Below are 25,869 nucleotides of genomic sequence, written 5' to 3'. Positions count from 1 at the left end.
CCAGGGGACAAGGCTGGATTGGATTGCACATGCAAAGATAGCATGGAACCGACCACTTTTCATGGAGATATTCTTCACAGCCTCTTGGAGCATTTGGAAAGAGAGGAATGATAAACACTTCACAGGAATTTAGCCTAGTTTCACATCCTGGAGAAAAAGATCTATTGCAGACTTTTCGCTCCTCGAGAAAAATAAAGATTTCCTAGATAGTTTTGTAACCTCTCTCTAATAACACCCCCCCCCCCCCTCCTGCCTTAGTCATACTGTGACTAACCATGTTGTAATTTGTAATCTATACGGTGTTTACTTCATTTAATAGAAAATCACAGTGACAGACTCTCACTGTTTTTCATGGTAAAAAAAAGAAAAAATAAATAAATAATCCCACACGCGAAATATGTCTGATCAAATCAATTTACTCCAGATCATAACCCATGTCCTCAACGGGCATTTGTGCCTTAGTCATACTGTGACTAACCATGTTGTAATTTGTAATCTGTACAGTGTTCACTTCATTTAATAGAAAATCACAGTGACAGACTCTCTCACTGTTTTTCATGGTAAAAAAAGAAAAATAAATAAATAATCCCACACGCGAAATATGTCTGATCAAATCAATTTACTCCATATCATAACCCATGTCCTCAACGGGCATTTGTGCTAGTAAGCATCACCAGAAATCCTGAAATAAATCAAGTAATAATGCGAGCACCAGGACTTGAATCCTGGTGAGCTGAAAATACCACTGTCCCTTTAGCCATACTAGCAAAAATGCCCGTGCGTTGCAACGGGAAAAGAAAAAATATCACACAGCCTCCTTCCCACCCTACTGATGGTGGTCATGATGTCCACTTGATCACAAACACATCCGAACGTGGGAAATCCAAAGACGATGAACCCATCCATAAAAATGTAAAGCTAATTTGTAATTCCATAGAAATGGCCCTTGTAGAATCCATACAAAATTCAATCCAACCGACCATTTTATAATGATATGTTCACAAACTTTAGTTGTGCTATTACTGATCGTGTTTAAATTGGTAATAGGAAACTTAATGACGTTGCATGTTGTTTGCGAATAACGTTTATATTCTCTCACATAGAAGAATTGCTTCTATTCTTTCAGGACAGAACGATACAACAAAACGTTTTAGAACGCAAGGGGTCAAAATACTCTGAATCAGATTGTACACTCTGAAATATAAATTCAGGCCATATACATTCCGCTTTTGCAGCTAACCTACCAAGTATTACACTTCTAGGACCAAAAACTTGAAAGTGGAATAGCACAACTTAAGTATTGAACTACCTCTACTTGAAAGCATTGCACGCATTTGTGAATCCAAGCATAGTTATCTGGAGGAAATAATTCAGCAAATACAATACAATATGTGTCGAAAATTCAGAGATCTCATGAGAGGTGGATTGATGCCCAATATATTGAGAAACAATACACATGTTTCAGCAGGTAGTTCGATGAACTGAAGCAAATTATCTACAAAGAATAGAAAAGGAAATGAGTACATAACCCGGGGACCAAATTGGTAAATACCACAATCTTTAAAAGAAACATCAACATCAGTCAATTTTAGAACACCACAACTACAGTCTTGTGTGCCACTTGCGGTTGCACCCCATGAAATGGCAAGAGAACCGCACATAGTGGCGAGCAGTTGGCTTTGCTTGACTGAGCAGCGGCAAACAAAACTTGCAGAATATTTTGTAAGAATTTTGGTAATTTTACTACATAACAATTCTCCTAATTCCTAACAAAAAAACATTACCCAAACAACTGCAGGAATTTTTAGTCTAAAACCTAGACTTGCAAGAGAAACATCCACAGTTCTACACAAACCAATGCTGATATCGTTTGCAGAATTTCCTGAGTTCATTCTTGCTACTTTCTCACAAGGCAGTCAGTCAATTTGACAATTTTTTCAGTGCTCAAATATTGAAATATAAGTTCTTATAGCGAGTATGTTCAGAGGACCGTAGAGAAAAACAGGTTTGTATTAATTGACTTGTTAATTGACTCTCTACAGCCCCTCACAAATTATACACAAACACAATCGTCAAAATCCAGAGCCGACCCTCAAGTAAGCTAGCTAGGTTCTGGGCTTAGTGCTGAAGTGCATAGTACTGTGCTACATCACATTACAGGGAGACGATGATACGAGCAGGAGGAATTTGAGTATCCTGAACTGTAACAGAACAGCCCCACTACCGCAAACCGTCAATACATCAAGATCTTTATTTTACCATCTCTAAATAAATTTCTAAATACACAAAATCTTGAGGGACTGACTGAGGGCACAGTTAGCTACAACCAAGCTCTGTTATACTACAAGAAGTAGAATAAAGCATGTGAGACTGGGTATCTCCATTGCGACTCTGCTCCACATTGGTCAGCTCAAACAGACTCCAGCCAGTACTAAATGGCAGGGAGTGGCGAAGGTTTAAGCCGCATCTAATCTGATCTACCCAACAATTTACTAAATTTAATACTGGATTTACTTTTTTCGGTAAAATAGCTTCCTTGCTATGAATTATTGATCCAGTAATCATACCATAATCGTCACTCATCATTATAGGTTTCACTCTTGTTTGTAAACTCTGCCGAAATATTAACCACATAAAACTTGTAAGCAATTATCTACGAAAAACTGGTTCTGCATGTAAGTACACTAATTCTTGCAAAACATAAATCTGCTTGGACTGAAAAGCATGGAACAACATAACTGTTCTTTGGCCTCTAAAACTTTCACCACATAAAACAACTACTGTGAGAAGGAACACAGGCACCACAAGTTCAGCAAATTTTCCGGCCTCGACATGATTTCTATTGTATTGTCTCAGCCCATGATGTCTTGTGTATTTGCCAACATCATGTCCAGCCACAGTGCATGGAAAAAAAATCAAACAACGCAGATAACAACCTAGTGCTCAGTTACCATCTCTAAATAAATCTCTGAATACACAAAAGCTTGAGGGACCGACTGAGGGCACTCAGTTAGCTACAACCAATCTCAAGAAGAAAGGGAAGGGGGAATAGCAAGGCTGTTTTTGAGGGTGGTCGAGGCATCACATACCTCTGGTGTAGCCACCGTTGGCGATATTGGATGGCTCGACAAACGTTCTGCTACGTCCGGCGAACTCGGTGCTTCCCTAATTCTTTGTTGGCTTGCATTGCTTGTCTACCTTCCAAGTGACGAAGCTCTAACTGCCTGGAAGGCTACCTTCCCCTCTGGAATTCACAACCAAGATATAAATTGTGTGACTGCATATTATGTTATGAATAAAAGAGAAAACACATGATATACAATGTTACAGAAACTGTTTTGGACAATTCTAACTTGTAGATAGCTCGATATGATTTTGCTTTGAAATAAAACTTAAGCAAAAATGCCCAGAAAAATTAATGAACAAAGTAGCAGACTAAAATATTTACAACAAAAAGGATATATTTGATCACTAATCCTGCTACAAAACATATATATTTTTTGTAGCGTCAGGCAAAGATTCTTAATGTGAGAAATTTAATCTACAGTAACGACCAGCCACTCAGTTCACACAATTGTACAGTCATTTTATTTAGGGAAACATATGTGTTGCAATGGATACAAAAGAGATAAATAAATGTGTTTAGAAACCTGGAAAATAATTATACAAACAAACCTCTTTTATTATTCTAATGATTCAAAATGAATGGCGTCAAAGATACAACATATGCTCATGTACATCCAGCCACATTGTCGACCACTATTTATTCACCTTGCAACTAATGTTCATATCAACAAAATGGTTCATATTTTCAGTTTCAAATGAAGGATATGAAAGAGAAAATGATGCATGTAACAGGCCTTTAGACATTTCCGAAAAGACAAAACTATATGGTACAATACTTCTTTGTATATAGCTATGACTGAAAATTTAAATGGTCAATGAGAGGGCAAAAAAAATCACAGGATTTTCTTTTGCATATCAATGTCAGTTAGAAATAAACAAAAAAATATAATCAGAAGAAATAAAGAAAGCGCAAATTTTCTCAAGAGCATATGACCACAAACAATCTAATCCACTTCCACTAAACTTTTTTTGGTGCATTTCCTCATAAAAAATTGGCTTTACTAAACGTCGGTGCCACCTAACTACCAGGTCCATTGAAGGCCCAACTTCAACCAGCTCCATTCTAGGAATAGATGGATTTTGTAGTTCTCAACTCCTGCTTCATAAGATCATATATGTGGTAATCATAAGTCCATCCAAAAGATTGTTGAGCCTCTTCTTTGAATGAGAGGCGTACACCTCCTACTGCAAACAGCATTATAACAAAGGAATATGACATCTTTCAGCAGTTATAGCAGACAATAATATTCTCTAGTTAATATGCAAAGGAAAATAAAAAGATCATTATAACAGGCACGTAAAAGGCTTCAGATAGGACCTATATTGTGCTACTCAGAAAGTCAATATCTAGCTCAAAAAAAGGGTATGTCCAGCTCAGAAAGTCATTTCACTTTTGAGAGCCTCACCGTTTTAATCTTTATTTTCTCAAGTGAATAATAATTCCTCATTATCACTAAGAATGCAGTAAGATTTAGGGAGAACTCCAGGACACCCCTTCTCTCAAATGGCCTGATGTTCTTGCTATTCATGGTGTAATTCACAGAATGCTTCAAGACGAAAAAGTTCTGCCAGCACGAAGTTCAAACTGTACATTATTGCCATGCTCAACCTGGAACAAACATTAGAGCACTGGTCTGATGTGGGAGCCAGGAAAAAACACATAGGTACTATTTCTAGTTGCTCCACATATAAGGTTCGAAAGAAACAATCTTTTCCAATATCAACTAAATTAAGATTTACATGTGGTTATTTGTACAAACCATGGACTATCTGCAAGAAGCAGCGTAGACAAAAAAATCCCAGTTCAGTTTCCATTAGAAAGGTATAAGGTAAGCGTGCAGACCTCATGCCGAGACGAGCTGATGTTGCTGGCAGCGAGGAAGGCTCGGCGTCCTCTGACTATGGATGCACGCGGGCCAGAATCACGTAGCCACGGCTCCGACCAGAATCACCGTGTCTGTCCCGGATTAGAGAGAGGGAACAAGAAATTACAAGCATGGTTTTGGTACGGATTCACAGAAGACCCTAATCAAACATCACGAGAGCATACTGTTTGGAATTCAGAAATCCATTCAAGTCATGCACTCCAAAGGATGATCCATCAGTATATGGGATAAATCACCCACGAATGATTACCAACTCAAGCACCATGTTCTAGAAAAAATATTCAGGCACGCCATGGTTTCCAATTCAGAAGATGAAGCACAACAAACAGGCTGTTAAGCCCAATTCTAAAAATCAAACATACCTCTATTGAATCTCAGGCTAGCGTACTCCTTAGCCTTGCCTGGGAAGCCCGCCGGCCGGTCGCCGGAGCCGCCACCGCTAGCGACAGCCTCCCTGACCATGCGCCCCCTGCTCCTTCTCCTTTCTTCCTCTCTCCCTCACGCCCTGTCTCTCTTTCTATGAATGAGCAGGACGCCGCCGCCGCCACCGGAACAAACCGCCGCACCAGCAGCCAGATCGGTCGCTGCCGCCCCCGGATCCGCCCGTATTCCTCGCGCCGGCGCCATGTTGGTTCGCTTCCCTTTGCATTGTTGGACTGTTGATTTGCTTGAACGGAAGGAAAAAATGAACATAACAGGACCCACCGCCCGCAGAGGAAGCTAGAGTCCTGATATCCAGTCCAGCACGTCGTAAGAGACTAGAATTGCATAGACTCTGTCTCTGCACTTGTATTGTATAGGACGTGTTTGTTCCTCGGAGACTCCGTGTGCATCAGACTCGAACAGATCTGCCTCCTACCCCGTCTTGTCCCCTCTGACCCTTCTTCCTTGGCCGCCATGGACGATTTGCCGCACTGCACCTGCGAGAAGACCCAGTGCCTCCAGCGGTAAGTAAGCCACTGGCGACGCCGCCGACGTGCTCCTACGGTCTTCCTCACGGAAACCACATTCACATGCATGCAGCTACTGCCATTGCTTCGAGGCCTGGGTGTTCTGCGACGAGAGGTGCTCCTGCCAGGGCTGCCGCAACACAGAGGACAACTCCGACGAGGTGGATGAGCGCGCAGAGTACATCATGAAGAAGAAGCCCGACGCTTTCAAGCCCAAGATCATCGCCGGCGATGGGCCTGGGCTGCAACAGCAGCGGCAGCAAGTGGCAGGGGTGCACGTCAAGGGATGCAACTGCCGCAATTCTGAATGCAAGAAGCTCTACTGCGAGTGCTTCAAGGTACGTACGTACTACATACTCACGTCTCCTCTGCTTTTTTTTTTGTTTTGCCTTGCATGACTTCATGTGCTGCCGGTGCTCGATCTCATGCTCGACTTGCGGCCCGTCTCGAATCGAAGCACGGCGTCGGGTGCAGCGACAAGTGCCAGTGCACAGGGTGCGCCAACACCTTCGGAGTGAAAGGCGGTCAGTGCATCGATCGCCACACATCTATTCTCTTCTACTTTCATTTATTTTGTACGTAGCATTATACTTTATGCTCAGTCGTCTTCTTGCATGATCAATTGCCAGCGGCTCAACCACATAGCGACAGTCCTGAAGGAACATCTGGCGGCTCCGGTGAAACACTTGCCCGTTGGAATGGATCGTCCGCAAACATCAACGACGACATGGCTTCTCAGTCCACAGAAGCAAGTATCAGCATGGACGATATCCACATCCCAAGCGAATTGAGTGACATGGATGTTGATCTTGGTCCGCCAAATCAAGCCCTGGGGTGAGTTCTATTTTCAACATCCTTGTCAGATGCCATCTACTCCTGTGCTACTGCTATGCCGAATCGGGTGAAATTTCAAAAGAAAAAAAATCGAATTGGTAGGTTTTGGCAATAATATGAAGAGGAGGGGCAATAAAGATGGGCCAACGTTGCCAACAAAAATCCCAATCGTTGCCAAATTATGATCCAAGTTACCAGACTTTGCCGCAGCAAACTTTTTCATGAACAGTTTGATGTGATAAGTCTTCTTTGTGATGTATTTACACCTGCTCCACGGCTTGGTTTATTTCATCGGACCAACATGCAAGTGACAGTTTACCGTATATATGGGATGTGTTAGCATTCTAATCATGTGTTCCTTTGTGCAGTGACGGCGGCCTCGAAGACATCATCTTCAATCATTCAGACTTTCAGCACAATGTTGATCCCCAAACACACGAGGGGTTCGCAAAGCAGGGCGATGGATCGCTGAGCAATGACGCAAACTCCCTACTACAGCAGGGCCCCTAAAAAACTGACACTTGTAATCTCCACCTTGACAGCCAGATCAACAAATTCGGTGGAAGTTGATCTTGATGAAGCTGATGATCAACCTAAAACCATACACCACTTGAGATTTGCTCAGTATATGTTATTATCTTCCAAATAGCCACAGGTTAGAACATATATGGTTAGTATCTTCCAAATCTTTTCCCTGAGAATTTTATGAATCTCTCTGGTGTGTTTTGATGATGATATGACGTGACGTGAAAAGTCTACACTGGAGTGCTACAGAAGTAGTAGAACACAAGCATATATTAGAAGCTATCGACATAAATTACTGGTGTGATCAATCAAAACAAACAATATAACTGGGGTACAACTCTTACTAGTACAATATAAGTGTAACATGAAATTCAGTAGTGAGGAGTTATATATCAACACATGCCGGTCCTGATCTCTTCATATGATTAACCTATATATATCAACCTTCTCCTCCTCTATAGTGTCAATACATTTCTCTCATGTCATGTGTCAGCCACCAAGGCACAAGCTTCTCCACTTAATTAGCCGCAAGAGCGATCAAGCCCGAGCCTTGCCCTGAGCCACTTGGAGACATCGTCCATTTCCTCAGGGATGGTGTGATGGCCCAGTCTGCACAAATGACATGATGTTAGTACTACTAAATTTCAGAAGAAAAATAATGATCATGTGGGAAATTGTGCATGTCCATCTGTAGTACCCGTTGTAGGCTTTGAAATTCAGGTACGAAAAGCCCGAATTCCGCAGAAACTCGGACGACCTCTCGCCGTTCCTGTACATGACTACCTCGTCGCCTGCAGGAACACAGAAGGAAATTAACCATTTTTAGTACTAGTAGTAGTAAATTTTTACAATTCAGAAGAGATTAATTCAGCACATGGACTGCAAAACAATAGCAATGCTAACCTCTTCCATGGCCAAGCATTATCGGCAAGGCAGCAGCCCTCCTGAAAGCAGTCTGTGAGCTCTCAATCTTGGTCCTCAGGGTCCTGAACAATATTCGTATATGAGCTTAACAGATACCAATATACTGTATCAATAACATGACTGTTTTTTCGTCAATAATTATCAGTGTCAGACCTGGAGCAGGGAAGCCAGCCGCTCAACCCAATGATAGCGCTGAGGGTAATAGGGTAGGCAACACCGTTTGAGAACCTTCCATGAGCATAACATGCGGCAGAGTGGAGCGCAGTGGCGGCTCCCATGCTGAAACCGCCTATCCCAAGCCTCACTGGAGATCATGCGCTATTAGCATTAGTACATACTAATTTGTATTCGCTAAATGAATGTGGTACATGTAGAAGAAATCAGATTACCATCAGAGGGCTCGGACGATAGCAGGTTTGCTATGTGTGCGGCGGATGCGTCCAGCCCTTGGACGTCGTCGGGGCCGTCAACCGAAGTCTCCTCCACATCGAACCCTGTTTCATTTCATTTCAGTATGCAATGCAATGCAATGCAATGCAATGCAATGCAAAGATGGTCATTTCTGTCCCAGAAACAGCCTATAAAAACTGGGGGAAAAGCAAAGCTGCAGCCAAGCGATATCCTATATATACTAGTAAGCTGGTACGTGCAAGTTTTAATTCATGTGTTTCGATGGAAATAAGTCTAAGGAATCAGCCCTCTTTGTGTGTGTGTAAAGCTCTTGTGATAATTATTATAATGGGATAGTTTCATTAACCAGTAGTACTACAATGGGGTTCAGATGCACTTTAATGGGATAATTTTTTGTTCCCCAGAATTTTTTTATGTATTTTTTTAGAGAAAAGGTTGGGCCCTGGCCTTTGCATCATTAATTACTATGCACAAAAGATTGAGAAAAAGATGCATTTGAAGCTAGTGTCTGCTCTAATCACAAGGCTACTTCTAATGAGCTACTAATTCTGCCATATCATGTACAGTTCAGCCTAGAAAATCTCGTGAAGCCTTTGGGACAGGCAGACGCTATCGCCTAAGCATCCATTAAAATACTCATCTTATTTCAGCTTCTAGAGCCATCGTTCTGCCTACACAAGGTCTTGCAAGTACTGTTGTCCATGTGACCTACAGTGAATGCCTCAGGAGGGCCTAGAATTTTCAGGAACAAAGCGAGATGATACACCGGTACTGTAGAGGCGAATCCCTTCACTCTGAGCCATAGGATTGACCCTCATCAACGGCTCAAGTTGCTTCTCAGGCTTGGGATTCAAAATTTCAAAACTCATACACTATATAGTAGTAAAGATAAAGATGTAATCGATTAGGCTGAGAGGCTTACATGCAGTACATGGGAATCCACCGAAGGCCGCTACGGGCCGCGTTGGCGCAGTAGGGCAAATCCATTTGACCTGCACGGAGATGCACGAGGCTGTCAAACTTAAATACAGTAGTTATTCTGAAGAGGATAACTGAGCTTGAGGGTTCAGATAAGCTTCATTAATTAATTAACTAATCCGAAGATAACAAGAATTAGCTATACATATACTATTGATGTGCTCAGGGGAAGAGGAGGAATTAGGAATAGGATTGTAGATGGGTGTTCAACTTACATTATCCAACGGGAGATTGCCCAGCACCTGGGACCAGCTGCACAAGACGAAATCGTGGAAAAGGAACAAATTAGGTCTCCATAAATAAATTATTAAAAATGAATGAGATAAAAAGTATTGCAGACTAGTCATCAACTTGTGTGGACATATAAGTTTTAGTTCAAGTTCCTCTTGCAAAACATGCACTTGACTTGCATATATTCGACTGACTGAATGACGCGTGTGTACAAGTACTCCATCAGAAAAGAAAAGCGGTGGGGAATACTAAGTGACAAGTGAGAAGTGAGGAAGGAATAATCAGTGTGTACTGGTTCTGGTTGTGGCATATGACAAAATGGGTCGATCCCCAACCCATGCATACGTGCCTTCACACTTCCGTGGTGTCGTGTCGTGTGTCTAACTAGCTAGGTCGCATGCATTCAGACAAGTGGCTCAAGCCTGTGCTTGTATCTCTAGTAGTACTACGTATCTAGCTAGCATATATTCCTACTGGCTACTGAGGACAACAGGAGCTAGTAGTTGATTTGCAGCTGAGCTTGGAAGATCACATGCCACTCGTGCCTCTCGGAAGAAAATCAATTCAAAACCAAGACAAAAACAAACAACGCAGAGCAGAGAGGTGCCGCATGGAGTATGTATGTATGTATCCAGTAAGTATAGGAAGGAACCTGTTTCCGTTGTCGCCTATGCCGTGGAGCCAGACAATGGTGGCCAGGTGCCTCCCCTTGGGCCTCACCACATAGGTCCGGCCGTACTCTCGACGGACACCGCGGGCGCCTGCAAACCATCAACAAGGCCGGTCCATCTTACTGAAAACCGAGTCACCGTGGAAGAAGCACAGCAAGACAAGTGACGTACAGTACGTACCGGAGGAGCTCATGGTGGTCACGTACGTACGCACGCACGCACGGTGATGGATCGATCAATCAATCAGATATAAGCTGCTCTGCTGGTGGTGTGTGTGAGAGAGAGAAAAGAGAGAGCGCGCGCGCTAATTCTTGCCCGGATGCTAACTGAAGGAGGCATGCAGAGGTATTTATAGAGAGCCCCGCCCCGGATGGCCGACGCGTGGACGGCAACCCAACGCCCGCTTGCCGTCGGCTTCCAATTCGTTGGGCCCGCCACATGACGCACGGGCGAGTCAGCTCCACGCGCTCCTCTTTCCTCTCGCTCAGCGCCAAACGCACGGCGCTCGGCTCCAGAGCCACCCAAATGAAATCGCCTCTTTCGTTCGCAGGATTCTGAAAACACGGGAATAGAAAGAAAAAAACATAGGATCTCAATCCTACAGGATTTGTTTTTTTTTCGAAAAGGGGAAACTCCCTGGCCGTTTGATTGCATCATAGGAAAAATAAGAATTCTTTCAAAGATGTTTTGACTCATAAGGATTCTAATCCTCCAAAATTCCTAGGAGTATGAAAATCCTTTGAATCAAAGGAGCCCTAACTTCCTGTTGCAGTTTTTCTACTGCTCCAAAATATACAAACATGGGCGTACGTAATAGTAATCCCTATGGCCCAGGTTACAGCAGAATATATTTTCTTGGCAGTGGAGAGGGAACCCAGGTATATATAGAAACAATACTTAGGACCCTTTTTGCCAATTCCTAACCAAATTTTTTTTATCTTGACAAGGCGTTGTAATGTCCACTGGTTTGGCATCACAACTCCACAGAGATTATATATGTATAACATCAGTGCAAATAACGAGGAATAAGCATAAACACTTCTTTCTTTTCTTTCCCCCAAGAAAATACACGAAAACTAAAGGCGATTAATGTCTCACACTCTCAGTGCTAAAGCAAGATTCTTCTGAGAGAAACCCCCATATTTTGCAGGAAAAGGCTAAACATTTGGCACCTATTCTTGCACGACAGGCTAGTCGTTTCTTGCATTATCATTATAAAACTGCGACCAAAAGCACCAACGCAACTATTGGTACTATTATTATTGCACGGCGACACGGAAACTATTGGTATTTTCTTTTCTTTTCTCTATCAGAGAACTATTGGTATTTTCACTAGTGTTTAAAGCTGAGTTAAAAATATATCAGTATTTTCAGTACAATTTAGGACACGGAACTGAAACTAAAAAGTCAGCCTTTTTAGTAGAATCTAAGGTGCTATTCAACACTGTACCGGAAGAAAAACAGTCACAGAGTAAATATCAGTATTTTCAGTTTAAAGCGCAGTTTGAACTCAAGAAATAAAGTATGCAGAGTAGAATTCACAACGCAGTTCAGCACTGGACCGAAACTCTGAAAATAAAGTATTTTCACTAGAATTTCAGGCGCCATTCAGCACGGAACTGAAACTCTAGAGATCATAATGACAGGTGATAAGCATAAAGAGGCTTCTGGAGAAAATACTAAATTTAGCACAAAAATGAAACACACAGCAGCTTTTTTTTTTTGCAGCAGGCATTTTCCTACTATTGTAAATGCACGGTGGCACATGAATTATCATTATTTTCAGTAAAAAAATTAAGGCGCAATTAGACGCGGAACTGAAGCTCAAGAGGTTCAGATATGGCAAGTGGTACTGCCTCATTTGCTTGGCAGATACAGTGTAGAATTCTGCAGACTGCAGCAAGGAAGATTCCAGAAATATCTTTGAGGTATGGACAGTGAAGGTATTGATTCTGCAGTACAGCAAAAAGAACAGCTCAACACAAGCATGCAGTACAGGTCAGTGATATAACTGACAGTAACAGGTACCTGTAAAATTGTGCATTGAGAGGAACTACAAGAATCCGTGTCCAAGAATTTTTGAACTTTTGCTGCTTTTCCTCCGTGGTAATTACATCTCCGTTATAAAATCTCATCACATTTACACCACCGATCGGCCGGAATATTCCTCAGCAGCGTCATTTTCCCCCCTTTGAGGTCAGCTTTACGTAACAAACTCTGCTATTGTCGGGTTCTGCTAGCAAGAAAGGGATGCCACTTTTACAAATGGCGCAGGGTAGCTTTCAGAATTCAGAATAGTGGTAGGCTTTGATCCCCTCTCGACGATCCAAATTTATAAGGGATTAAACAAAGGCCTAAGTCAAATCTAAACAAACCGCCAAGGGTTTGTGATAGCAGCATAATGCAGAGGATTTTCACCTAATTTTGCCTCTTGTGTCAGTGCACTACATACAGAAGGAATCATATGCACTAGCGCTGCATTTTTCTATCCACTGAGGTTAACTATATGGGGGGACAGCTCAGGCTAAAATATGTGGGCTAAATGTGATTTTTGTCCCTACCTTGCCCAAGAGAATAGGAGCCGCAGAAGGGCTACGAAGTTCTGTTATAGATACATGGCTATGAACTACCTAATCTTTACTCCTTGCTAGAGATTATAGGCCATGATTGTGTTGTGTCATGGGCCTTGGAGACTGCATATTCCTTATTTAGCACATATTTCTTCTAATTTCATATACTCATCCTTCGAAAACGTGAAGCATCCACAAAGTTCTGTTTGAAAGAATATATTCCGAAAAGTAGGCTGCACAAGTGAAATATCAACAGTTGTCTTTACCCAAAAGTTTACACATTTTATCGGTTACTAGGAACAGGAAACAAAATTTTCTTTTTCCAGTTTCTTTGTGTGGAACATCCGGTGTGCATACAAACCTAGTAGATGTAGATATGGTTTTTTATGACATGATAGTTTTCTTAGTAAACATTACTGTTTCACATATGACATGTTTCGATAAGATTCGGAACCATGCAGGTTTCAAGTAAAGCTTCTGATGCCAAAGTAAACAGGAGGATGTAAATTATTTCATCCCTACCACTGTCTAGAATCCATGATTTTTCGCAAAACTTTTTGCACAGTACTACATATGATATTTAGTTGTTTATGTGGGTTTGAAATAAATAGCAGTGCACTACATACTCATGCTGCAGCATGGTGTATTTCTTACCTGGAATATTTCTCGCAGGGAATATTTATAAATTCTGAATTTCTTTCCCACAAGCAGCGAATGTCGTTAGGTACGGTCTCCTAGTTGATCACCTCCCACTAAATTAAACAAGGTAAAGAACAATGAATTACTGTTTGAACTGAGTCCACATCAAGTCCTAATTAACAAAAGTCAGCGACCAAAATGCAACAAGGAATGATGCATAAATAAAGAGACATTTGAGGCCACCACTTTCCCAGTAAAGAATAATGCCATCTAAATGCTCAAAAGCCTCCAGTGAGTTGCAATCGCCACGATCTCACCTGAAATTCTTGAGTAGCCCGTTCTGTACTGTCTTTTACTAGTTAAATTTGTTGGTTTATTATTTTTTATAAATTCGTACTAGTGAATCAATGTTTACACTTTGAGGCTTTTGAAAGCGTTTTTGGAAGGAAAAGGGTATTGAAATTTTTAGTGCAGAACTTGTCCTATGACGAATCTTGAATAATCTGGAACATAAGTCGTTGTTTGACAAATGTACTTGCATATGGAGTGAAAATAGAATATGAGATCAAAAGCTACAAACATAATACTTTTAACTTTAAATCAAGCTTTCACGTGAGTACGTGTAACAAAGTTTCAAAAAAAAAAGAAGGGATATTATTCTGTCCATGGCTGCAGCCACTCTATGTTCCCTTTTGGCGCCACATGTTGTCAGCATTCCACGAGTTTAATCTACAGACAGAAAGCTGCCGTTACAAGCTTCATTTCTTGTTGCAGCAAATTGTTTGTCTGGGTGCACTGGATTGGCAAAAGGGACCAGACAGAATATGACGATGATATGTGTATGAAATAATAAATATATCGTGTGCTTTTCTTAACATGGAAGAAACTGTGCTGTGCGTGTGTGCACAGCTCCATTACCTCCTGACATATTCGAAAGCAAAGGGGGACGGAATTTTATCTCTTGAGTTTCTGGTATGGCTTCTCTCCCTAAAAAGAAAAAGGTTTCGACATGATATGCTACAACTTCATACCATGTTGCAATGTGAGGCTATTTGCAAAAAATGAAAAGTAGGCAACATGATATGCAGCACGAGATTCCGTGGGAATTTCCCGTGTTTCTTTCCGCGGCCATTTGCTGTTAATCTGAATTCTGAACCAGCAGCGCACTAGCTCAAATCTTACGGAACATGGGAACCGACCCAAGCATAATAATCTTCTTCCGTCTCCCCTTCTTTTTCTTTGTGGAAACACTCGGACGATGGCATGGTGGTGTAACATGCCAGTGCATACGAACGGTGCACGTATTGGCACCGGCGAAAAGTTGATGCATGCCTGCCTCAGCAGCTGTGAAATCAGAGTGTGCTGTGATGGTGATCGACAATGACAAAGCTCGCAGGATGAACGTACCTCGCGGGCATCCCATCCGTGGGCCGGAAAGCGGAAAAAGCCGGGCCAGGGAGGAATAACATCGAACAGCTAGACGGCACTGTTGGTGAAACGGACGAACTACGTAGGAGAAGACAGCTGCGGCGGCCCGATATATTCTCCATTTTCATCTCCGAGTTGAGAATGGGAGGGCCCCTGCTGCCTAGGCAGGAATCCATGTGTGCGCGCGTGTCGCCGTCGTCATCGTCGCCGCCGCGGCAGCCGATCTGGTCCGGTGGATAGGCGGGCAGGGGCAGGGGCAGGGCATTTCATTTGCTCTCTTCTACGGCCGCGGTTGGCCTAGAGCTAGGGGGCATACTTTTTCCTTTTACGGGCAGCGACCGCTGCCAAATTCAGCGGCGCCGTCGCACTCAATAACTCATGGGCTTGTCCACTCCACTCGCTCGGCATCGGTTCTCACCGTCTCCCTTCGGAGATTCACCACGGCGCCAACGCCATTTGTTGGACATCCGACGTGTGTCGGTACTTGGTGTCATCTGCGATCTTGCCTAGTACGTAGTGAGTTCCGAGTTCCTTTTTCCTCTTTTTTTTATATACCACTGGATGGTAATGAGTATGGTATGTTGCGGGTACAACAATCTCGAACACAGCTCCTCTGACGTGTCGTGACGGCCACTGACATGTGGCCCCGGGCTCACACGTCAGTGGCGCAACGGTAGCAGGCTGTACGTCAGAGGATCTGAGTCCAACAATCTCATACTCATACCCATGTTTCTTATGACGTAAAATCGTACTCATACCATACTCATGAGATAAATATCCATGCACATGTCCATGCCCACACCCTAAGCTCAACACAACGTCAATGGATGGTGGCGTAATTGCTAGTCCATTCTGTGATGAAAACAATAGCCGCCGAAAGGTTTCTATGATTGAGGAATTGGTTGTGGGGAGGAGGACGGGTTGAGAAACAAAGCTTATTACTCCCTCCGTTCGGAAATACTTGTCCTAGAAATAGTTGTATCTAGACTTGTTTTAGTTCTAGATACAACCATTTCTAAGACAAGTATTTTCGAACGGAGGGAGTACATACAAAGACTATGTAGCTTAGTGTTTATTACAGATGTGACCCACTGATAAGATAATCGGGTAGGGTCTGGGCGTACCCATGGGCACAAAACTATACCTATGTCTTGCACATGACTAGTAGGATAGGGTTTGGGCACTGCCCATGGGCACAAAAATGTGCTTATATCCTACCCATGCGGGCCGGGTAGATGTCCATGGATAAAATTGGCATCCTTATATACCACTGAAACCGGCCTTAAACGTTTGTCCAAACCGGAAAAAACCCAGCCCACTCGGGCTTCTCAAAACGGACTCAAACTTTCAGGCTGTCCGGCACCTTTCATATTCAGACCAAATTTAAAGCAAACATGGGGACTAACTTTGGGGTCCCACACGAAATCACTTAGAAACTCAATAGTCCGACGGGTGTCCCCTCCACGGGGTATAAACACCGCATGGTGCCGCTCCGACTCATTGCTGGAGGGCCAAAGTCCGGCTATTTAAGCCAAACAGAGACCCCCCCCCCCCCAGCCCTAGCCACATCCACTTCTCTTCCTCTCTGCGTCACCAGCCCGAGCCACATCCACCTCCATCCCTCACGACAGCCATGGCCTGGCAGAGGGTGACCACCTATGCTATGTTGATGTCACCCGGTGGCTCCAACTTCTCGAGAAGATCCGGGCTTGGCGCGAAGCCCGTATCGTAGCCGGCATGCCTCCGGACTCACTGAAGGAAATATGTCCTAGAGGCAATAATAAAGCTGTTATTTCTATTTCCTTATATCATGATAAATCTTTATTATTCATGCTAGAATTGTATTAACCGGAAACTTAGTACATGTGTGAATACATAGACAAATAGAGTGTCACTAGTATGCCTCTACTTTGACTAGCTCGTTAATCAAAGATGGTTAAGTTTCCTAGCCATAGACATGAGTTGTCATTTGATGAACGGGATCACATCATTAGAGAATGGTGTGATTGACTTGACCCATCCGTTAGCTTAGCACTATGATCGTTTAGTTTATTTGTAGCGACCAGACCTCAAACAGTCTGATCTCTGTGCATCAGTGTCATCCCTGGATCGGTAATGCTGACATGCACAGTACTTGAAGGATTTATAACAGAGTAGCAATCACACACTTATTACATCGAATGTCTCAAAAGAGAACTTATTATAATAAATATGGCTTAAGGCCATCTAATACGATAACAGCGGAAGGCTTGGAAGATAAAGTGAGTCCATCAACTCTAACGGCATCACTGAGTGAAAGACCACGACCTAAGGCTCCTTACTCGTCGTCCAAAAAGTCTGCAACATGATACGTTGCAGCCCAAAAACGGTTCAGCACATGGAATATGCTGGCAATGTAACACAAAAGAGTAATGAACAGAATAATGCTATCACTACATGCATATATGGCTGGTGGAGGCTGTATGGTTAATATGTTTTATGAAAAGCCAATTTTTCCCTACAACAAAGGAATAAACTTTATTTAACTATCATGGTCGTTGTTAAACATTGAGAATGATAAACCCCATCTCAATCCCAATTAAAAGGTATAATAATAACCCAATCAAATTTTATAATTAAAAGTGTTGAGATCCACATGATAGTCCAAGAACTAGATGCTCAAGATGTCCATAACCGGAGACACGGCTAACCATGATTAGATTGTACACTCTGTAGAGGTTTGCGCACTTTTCCCACAAGACTCGATCTCCTCCGCTAGATTTTCTTGCACTACATGGTGTTTGAGAAACGGATGACCGAGACACAGTCTTTCAGAAGCGTTAGCACCTTACGATGGGTAGACAGTACCACCTACATCCCCTACATCTGCTAGTCTACCACTGTAAGAGTTCACACGACTTAATCAACTATGCCAGAGCCCATAATGGCTTGTGGCTGCACACGAAAGTTTCTAGCATGAATAATCTCATGATCCCTTTGAGCCTGGATGGCAGTCCATAGGAGAATCACACGGTACCTGGGGATTTCCAAAAAAATAGGCAAACACTGGGTTCCCCAGGTGCCTCAATCCACCCAGATGTGTATTAAAGTTGCCACCTTAAGTTAACCATTAATTAACAATACTCACATCTGTCATGAATACACTCAAACCCAATCCACGTCTACGAGCATAGCATAGCAATATAAGCAACGTAGAAGTAACTCCCAAAGGTTTGATAATAAATAGATGAATAGGTACTACCTCAACTACTTCCCAACCCACAATTTAATTCAGATCCTAACCATGCAATTGTTTGAGGATTGATCTAATGCAATAAAACTGGGTAGTAAAGAGGTACGATCAAAGTGTTACTTGCCTTGCTGATGATCCGCGAAACCTAGAGACTTGTAGTAGCACGCCTCGCACTCCGGGTACTCTATCGCAAACAAATAAGCATACGATAAGCAATCAAGCAAGGGCACGGGTAAAACTCAAATAAGATATCTAACCAGAAAGTTCAACTTAAGAACTTCGGTTTGCCAAAAAAATCAAATCAAACGAAGCAACAAAACTCAAACGGCGAAAGAAACAAGCTTCGTTTACTAATCTGGACTAAAGTCAAATTTTACAGTAGCAAAATCTTGTTCAAGTTAGTTAAACGGAAAGAGGGTTTCGAGACGAAACTCTAGGCGCTTGAATCGCCTGATTCCGATAAACGAGCGAAAAGATAAACTAAAACGAAAATCGGATCAGAAATCGCGATTGAAAATAATCACGGAAAATCCGAGAAAAAGAAAAACTGACGAACAGGCTAACGAACGAATGTTCGCTGTCTGCGGCTAAATGGTGAAAACCGTTCATTAAAACGAACGTACGAACGGGCGTTCTCTAAATAACTAAACCGGAAAAAAACGATCTAATAAAAAAACGGGATCTAGGGTTTTGAAAAAAACCATTCGGTTTTCTCACGAAAACCGAGGCGGCGGCTACCTCCGGCTACGACGAGGCGACGGCGCAGCGGCGAGTCGGCGGCGGGTCGGTGGAGGCGGATCGGCGGCGAGGCGGTGCGGCGCGTCGGCGGGGCACGGCTAGGGTTAGGGTTTCGGCGTCGGGCACAGATGGGCTAGCGGCGGCTAGGCCTTGGGGCGGCTCGGGGCGGCGCTTATAAAGCCCCCCCCCCCCCCCCCGGGCGGAGTCCCGCTCGGGTACGGCCCGGAGTCGGTTTCCCTTTTTTAAATAATTCCGTCGTGCAGAAAAAGAAAGAAAAGTAGTACTAAACGGACTCCAAAAATCCCAAAATAAATTTTTCTCGTCCTCTAAAAATAGGCAGGACAAGGTGAACATTTATTTGGGCCTAAAATGCAATTTCGAAAAATGCATATTTTCCTAATTCAAATAAAATAGCGATAAAACTCTGATTTTTTTTTGATTTAAACATTAAATCTCCGATATTTCTTTATTTTGAGGAAGTCATTTTATCCTCTCTCTTTTATTTTTATAAAAGAAATATTCAAGAGAAAATAATTAAAATCAAACGATCCTTTTTTCAAAATTTGAGAAAAACTCGAATATGAAAATAATGAAATCCCCAACTCTCTCCGTGGGTCCTTGAGTTGCGTAGAATTTCCAGGATCAAACCAAAATGCAATAAAATATGATATGCAATGATGATCTAATGTATAACATTTCAAATTGAAAATTTGGGATGTTACAAACCTACCTCCCTTAAGATGAATCTCGCCCTCGAGATTCGAGTTGGCTAGAAAATAGGTGAGAGTGATCCTTCCGTAGGTCTTCCTCTCGTTCCCAAGTGGCTTCATCCTCGGTATGGTGGCTCCACTGAACTTTGCAAAATCTGGTAACCTTGATGCGTGTAACTCGGCTGGCAAACTCGAGAATTCTGACTGGCTTCTCCTCGTAGGTCAAATCGCTATCCAACTGTATAGCTTCCAGCGACACTGTATCTCTCAGAGGAATATCAGCCATCTCTGCGTGGCACTTCTTCAACTGAGAAACGTGGAACACATCATGAACTCCTGACAATCCTTCGGGTAATTCCAACTTGTAAGCAACTTCTCCCATACGTTCTAAAACTTTGTATGGTCTCACAAAACATGGTGCTAATTTTCCCTTAACTCCAAAGCGCTTCACTCCTCAAAGTGGGGATACACGAAGATACACTCTGTCTCCGACTTCGTAAACTGTCTCCTTGCGTTTTGAATCCGCATAACTCTTCTGCCTAGACTGGGCTACCTTGAGTCTATCGCGAATCAGCTTAACCTTCTCCTCAGACTCTTTAATCAAATCTGGTCCAAACAACTGTCGGTCTCCAACCTCGTCCCACAACAACAGTGTTCTGCACCTCCTTCCGTACGGTGCTTCGAAAGGGGCCATCTTCAAACTGGCTTGATAGCTGTTTTTATAAGAGAACTCTGCGTAAGGCAAATTTTCGTCCCAACTAGATCCATAGTCTAGTGCACAAGCCCTCAACATGTCCTCCAGAATCTGATTGACTCTCTCAGTCTGTCCATCTGTTTGCAGGTGAAAAGTTGTACTGAACTCTAGCCTGGTTCCCAAAGTTTCATGCAACTGATTCCAAAACTTTGAGGTAAACTAGGTTACTCTATCTGATACAATGGTCCTCAGAACTCCATGCAGACATACGATCCTGGTCATGTATATCTTTGCCAATTTAGCACTGGTGTAAGTGGTCTTCACTGGGATGAAATGAGCTACTTTTGTCAAACGATCGACTACAACCCATATTGAGTCATAGCCTGAACGAGTCCTGGGTAATCCCGTAATAAAATCCATGCCTAGTTTATCCCACTTCCATTCGGGTATCGGCAATGGTTGTAGCAATCCTGCTGGCTTCTGATGCTCTGCCTTCACTCTCTGACATACATCACAAACTGCTACATACTCTGCAATATCCTTCTTCATTCCGGTCCACCAGAAACTATCCTTCAAATCCAGATACATCTTGGTATTTCCTGGGTGAATCGAATATGGCGAATCATGGGCCTCTTGTAGAATCAACTTCCTGATCTCCTGATCATTTGGCACATATACGCGGTCCTCAAACCATAAGGTATCGTGCTCATCCTCACGAAATCCTTTAGCTTTTCCTTTACTCATTCTTTCCTTTATCTCGGCAATGTCCTTGTTCGTCTTCTGAGATTCTCTGATCTTATCCATCAAAGTAGATTGAATCTCCAAAGCTGCTACATAACCTCTCGGAACTATCTCCAAACATAGCTCGCGAAGGTCATCTGCCAACTCCTTGGGTAATTCTCCGATCATGATTGTATTGACATGACTTTTGCGGTTTAACACATCGGCTACTACGTTAGCCTTTCCGGAATGATAATGCAATCTCATATCATAATCCTTAATGAGCTCCAACCATCTCCTCTGCCTGAGATTCAACTCTTTCTGCGTGAAGATATACTTCAAACTCTTGTGATTCGTGTATACCTCACAATGGTTTCTGATGAGAAAATGTCTCCATGTCTTCAACGCATGCACTATGGCTGCTAACTCCAAATCATGTGTGGCATAATTTAACTCATGGGGTTTAAGCTGTCATGAGGCATATGAAACAACTCTTCCCTCCTGCATAAGTACGACTCCCAGTCCTCGACGAGAAGCGTCGCAATACACTTCGTAATCCTTGTGTTGATCTGGCAGAATCAACACTGGTGATGTAACCAAGCGTCTTTTCAACACCTAAAAACTGACCTCACATTCCTCAGTCCATTTGAACTTAGTGTCCTTCTTTAACAACTCTGTCATAGGCTTTGCAATCTTTGAGAAATTCTCAATGAACTTCCGGTAGTATCCTGAGAGTCCAAGAAAACTCTGGATCTCTCCAACTGTCATGGGTGACTCCCAATTTGTCACTGTGATAACCTTGGTGGGGTCTACCGCTATTCCTTCTCTGGATATAACATGTCCAAGAAATCCAACTTCCTTCAACCAAAACTCACACTTGCTGAGCTTGGCGTATAGCTGATGTTCTCTGAGTTTCCCAAGCACCAAACGCAAATGCTCTTTATGTTCTTCTTCATTCTTCGAGTAGACCAGAATATCATCAATGAACACAACGATGAACTTATCCAAAAACTCCATAAATACCTTGTTCATCATGTTCATAAAATAGGAAGGTGCGTTAGTCAGGCCAAATGCCATAATGGTATACTCATATAGCCCGTACCTCGTGGTAAAAGTTGTCTTAGGTATATCCTGCTCTCGAATCTTCAGCTGGTGATACCCTGACCGCAGATCGATCTTGGAAAACACCTTAGCTCCTTGCAGCTGGTCAAACAAATCATTGATCATCGGCAGTGGGTACTTGTTCTTGATTGTGACTTCATTCAATTCTCGATAATCAACAACCATCCTTAACGATCCATCCTTCTTCTCCACTAGAAGTACTAGGGATCCCCAAGGTGACGAACTGGGGTGAATATATCCTTTATCCAGTAACTCCTTAATATGCTTCTTAATTTCCTCCAAATCCTTTGCGGGCATTCTGTACGGTCTCTTAGATATTGGTCCTGTGTCTAGCAAAATCTCAATCAAAAACTCAATGTCTCTATCGGTGGCATGCCTGGCAACTCTTCTGGAAATACATCTGGAAAATCCTTCACCACTGGTACTTCCTCCTGTACAACTCCTGATAAGGAATTTACTTGAGTCCTATTCGGCACATGCCGGGATACATACTTGATCCTTCTTCCTTCTAGGGTGGTGAGCAAAATCGACTTATTGGCGCAGTCAATGTTCCCTCCATACTTCGATAACCAATCCATGCCTAATATCACATCCAATCCTTGTGACTCCAATACTATTAGGTCTGAGGGGAACAGGTAGTTACCAATTCTTAATGGTAACCGATCACACCATAGGCTAGCCATATACTTTTCTCCTGGCGAGGTTACTAACATGGGTGACCTAAGGGCTTGGGTTGGCAGTTTAAACTTATCCACGAATCCCCTTGATATGTATGAATGCGATGCACTAGTATCAAAAAGTACGACTGCAGTAAATGAATTAACTAAAAACTTACCTATTATTGCATTTGGCTCGGCATCAACCTCCTCCATGTTAATGTGGTTCACCTGTCCCCTGTTGAAAGGGTTGGGCTTCTTCCCAGAGCTTCCATTGTCGTTTCCATTCTTAGCTTCGGGACACTCATTGGCGTAATGTCCAGTCTTCTGGCACTTGTAGCAAGTAACGTGGCTTAGATCTTTCTTGGCAGGTGTTGCCGGGTTGGAACGGTTCGGTCCGCTGCTTCCTCCATTACCATTCCCGTTCTTGGAGCCACTATGGTTGTGCGAACTTCCTCCATTATGAGTGTGTCCTCCATGGTTATGGACAAGTCCTCCCGAGTTTGGGGTAAAACAAGGTCCCTGCTGAGCTCCAGAATTATACTTTCCTTGTCCATACTTCCTCTTGCAGCTGTCAATCTGCTGCTGCTTCCCTTCAAGCATGAGAGCTTTATCCACCAACTCCTGGTAGTTATTGAAATTTGTCACCATCAACTGCATGCTCAGCTCATCATTCAGTCCTTCCAGAAACTTCTCCTTCTTAGCCGCATCTGTAGCGACGTCATCTGGGGCATAACGTGCTAGCTTACTAAAGTCATCCACATACTGGCCAACGGTGCGCCCTCCTTGGCGTAAGTTGCGAAACTCATGCTTCTTCATGGCCATAGCTCCTGCTGATACATGGGCAGTGCGAAAAGCTTACTGGAACTGGTCCCATGTAACAGTGGCTATAGGATAGGTGATAGTGTAATTCTCCCACCATGAGGCTACTGGTCCATCCAATTGGTGCGCGGCAAAACGCACCTTCTCAACATCTGTGCATCCTGCAGTGGTTAACTCCCTTCCAATCCTGCGGAGCCAATCATCTGCTACTATCGGATCGGTGCTACTGGAAAACACCGATAGCTGCAACCTCAGAAAATGGGCTAAGTTGTCAACTGGGGTGGTGGTGGTGGGTTGTTGTTGTTGCCTTGGTTCTGAACTAACAATTGCATCAGGGTATTCTGCTGCTGGATCAACTGAGTGAGCTCCTGTGGAAAAGTAAATCCGGGGTCACGTCTCGGAGGCATCTGAGGGTTTAGAGGGAAGAGAAATAGAATAGAATGGGGTCTAGTGAGAAAACACTGCCCATATGCACATGAGACAAACACAATCATATCACTCAATCAAACAAGCAAGGGCATACAATTGGTCTAGAACTAATGTTACAAAAATGCTCGGTCTATACTATATACATGGTGGAATACTACTACTGATATGGTGGTCTACTAGAAATATTGATCGGTCGAAGACTCCATGATATCTGCTCCAGCTTCATCAACATAGTCATCATCGCTATCGTCAGGGTCCGAGTCGGTGTCGTCGATGATGATGTAGTTCTCCGGGCAAGTGGAACCGTCATCTTCTCCTCCTGGCGCGGGGTCTCCCATGAAAACTCCTAGCTTCCTTGTCAGGTCGTCATTTTTCTCCACTAGCATGACGATTTCCTCCTCATAATCTTCGCGAGTTGCCTTGAGTTCTTCTTCAAGCTCCGTGATCCTTGTCATCGCCTTCTTCAGATCTATCATGCATGCGCACATCTGGTTCTCCTGGCGTCGAATGTGCTGGTTTAACTCCTGGATGAAAGCTGCAATCAATCTATCCTTCCTGGTGCTAATCATCTCCCATTGCTCATCTCGGTGCCCACAAATCTAGTAGATAGTATCCTTGAGATCCTTGTGGTAAACTTCTCCAATGCGTCCCATGGTGATAAGGCTGACATACTCTTTCCTAGACTCCAGGTTGATGCATCAAAGGAAAACTCTATGGGCTTAGTGACTGGCGTGAATGTCCTTCCTGGAACTTGAACTTGAATCATCCAGCGCTCCTCTTCTGGTTAAGTGGCATTGTAAGTCCCGGTGAAGCTTGGTATTCCGATGTTTAGGTACCTAGTGACTTCCTTCAAGTGGCGTCCAAAAGGGGTATCTTCATCCGGTTGCATGAACTTGATCCTTGCATCTGCCATCCTAAAGAGAAGAAAATGGAGAGGAGTTAGAAGAGAGAAGACAGTAGTGATCTAGGGCTTTAGCTTAGTGGTCGTGTCCTACAGTCAGCGTGTGCTCTGATACCATCTTGTAGCGACCAGACCTCAAACAGTCTGATCTTTGTGCATCAGTGTCATCCCTGGATCGGTAATGCTGACACGCACAGTACTTTAACAAAGTAGCAATCACACACTTATTACATCGAATGTCTCAAAACAGAACTTATTACAATAAATATGGCTTAAGGCCATCTAATACGATAACAACGGAAGGCTTGGAAGATAAAGTGAGTCCATCAACTCCAACGGCATCACTGAGTGAAAGACCACGACCTAAGGCTCCTTACTCGTCGTCCGAAAAGTCTGCAACATGATACGTTGCAGCCCGAAAACGGGTCAGCACATGGAATATGCTGGCAATGTAACACAAAAGAGTAATGGATAGAATAATGCTATCACTACATGCATATATGGCTGGAGGAGGCTGTATGGTTAATATGTTTTGCGAAAAGCCAAATTTTTCCTACAACAAAGGAATAAACTTTATTTAACTATCATGGTGGTTGTTAAACATTGAGAATGGTAAACCCCATCTCAACCCCAATTAAAAGGTATAATAATAACCCAATCAAATTTTATAAT

The 25,869-nt window shown here is 43.1% G+C and overlaps 2 protein-coding genes and 1 long non-coding RNA gene across 5 annotated transcripts; 1 reads left to right on the top strand and 2 right to left on the bottom strand.

The window, feature by feature from the left end:
• Window positions 1-1,349: 1,349 nt before the first annotated feature.
• On the bottom strand, window positions 1,350-6,144 carry LOC125544027 (uncharacterized). Of its 2 annotated transcripts, XR_007299248.2 has the most exons (5): window positions 5,375-6,137; window positions 4,970-5,083; window positions 4,533-4,735; window positions 3,090-3,244; window positions 1,350-1,495 (listed from the first exon to the last, which is right to left on the bottom strand). It is a non-coding gene; the product is annotated as an uncharacterized LOC125544027 (long non-coding RNA). The 2 variants fall into 2 exon arrangements; XR_007299247.2 differs by having other exon boundaries at window positions 3,090-4,735; window positions 5,375-6,144.
• On the top strand, window positions 5,860-7,439 carry LOC147979853 (protein tesmin/TSO1-like CXC 3). Its single transcript, XM_087547213.1, has 5 exons — window positions 5,860-5,959; window positions 6,036-6,300; window positions 6,420-6,486; window positions 6,592-6,796; window positions 7,165-7,439. The coding sequence occupies exons 1-5, from the start codon at window positions 5,910-5,912 to the stop codon at window positions 7,304-7,306; spliced, it is 729 nt and encodes a 242-aa protein (XP_087403339.1). The 5' UTR covers window positions 5,860-5,909; the 3' UTR covers window positions 7,307-7,439.
• Window positions 7,440-7,591: 152 nt separating this feature from the next.
• Window positions 7,592-15,544, bottom strand: LOC125544025 (acyl-protein thioesterase 1). Of its 2 annotated transcripts, XM_048707556.2 has the most exons (12): window positions 15,153-15,544; window positions 13,761-13,858; window positions 12,565-12,769; window positions 10,717-12,488; window positions 10,518-10,626; window positions 9,850-9,886; window positions 9,579-9,648; window positions 8,635-8,739; window positions 8,399-8,549; window positions 8,225-8,307; window positions 8,019-8,112; window positions 7,592-7,930 (listed from the first exon to the last, which is right to left on the bottom strand). In XM_048707556.2, the coding sequence occupies exons 4-12, from the start codon at window positions 10,727-10,729 to the stop codon at window positions 7,843-7,845; spliced, it is 750 nt and encodes a 249-aa protein (XP_048563513.1). In that variant the 5' UTR covers window positions 10,730-12,488; window positions 12,565-12,769; window positions 13,761-13,858; window positions 15,153-15,544; the 3' UTR covers window positions 7,592-7,842. The 2 variants fall into 2 exon arrangements, with proteins under 2 accessions (XP_048563513.1, XP_087403337.1); XM_087547211.1 differs by lacking the exon at window positions 15,153-15,544 and having other exon boundaries at window positions 13,761-13,995.
• Between the last annotated feature and the right edge of the window lie 10,325 nt (window positions 15,545-25,869).

Source organism: Triticum urartu, chromosome 3A (genome assembly GCF_056163025.1).
Source record: "Triticum urartu cultivar PI428250 chromosome 3A, HENAU_Tu73, whole genome shotgun sequence".
Lineage (NCBI taxonomy): Eukaryota > Viridiplantae > Streptophyta > Magnoliopsida > Poales > Poaceae > Triticum > Triticum urartu.
Note: the sequence above shows the minus strand (reverse complement) of the source record. Positions and strands in the feature narration are given on the sequence as shown.

Bases quoted from the DNA above. Each gene is read 5' to 3' on its own strand.
- LOC147979853 (XM_087547213.1), top strand. From the start codon at position 5,910: ATGGACGATTTGCCGCACTGCACCTGCGAGAAGACCCAGTGCCTCCAG. The intron at 5,960-6,035 runs GTAAGTAAGCCA...ACATGCATGCAG, and splicing joins AAGACCCAGTGCCTCCAGCG to CTACTGCCATTGCTTCGAGG. The intron at 6,797-7,164 runs GTGAGTTCTATT...TCCTTTGTGCAG, and splicing joins CCGCCAAATCAAGCCCTGGG to TGACGGCGGCCTCGAAGACA.
- LOC125544025 (XM_048707556.2), bottom strand. The intron at 9,887-10,517 runs GTTCCTTCCTAT...CGTCTTGTGCAG, and splicing joins ATAGGCGACAACGGAAACAG to CTGGTCCCAGGTGCTGGGCA. The intron at 8,308-8,398 runs GTCTGACACTGA...AATATTGTTCAG, and splicing joins GGCTGGCTTCCCTGCTCCAG to GACCCTGAGGACCAAGATTG.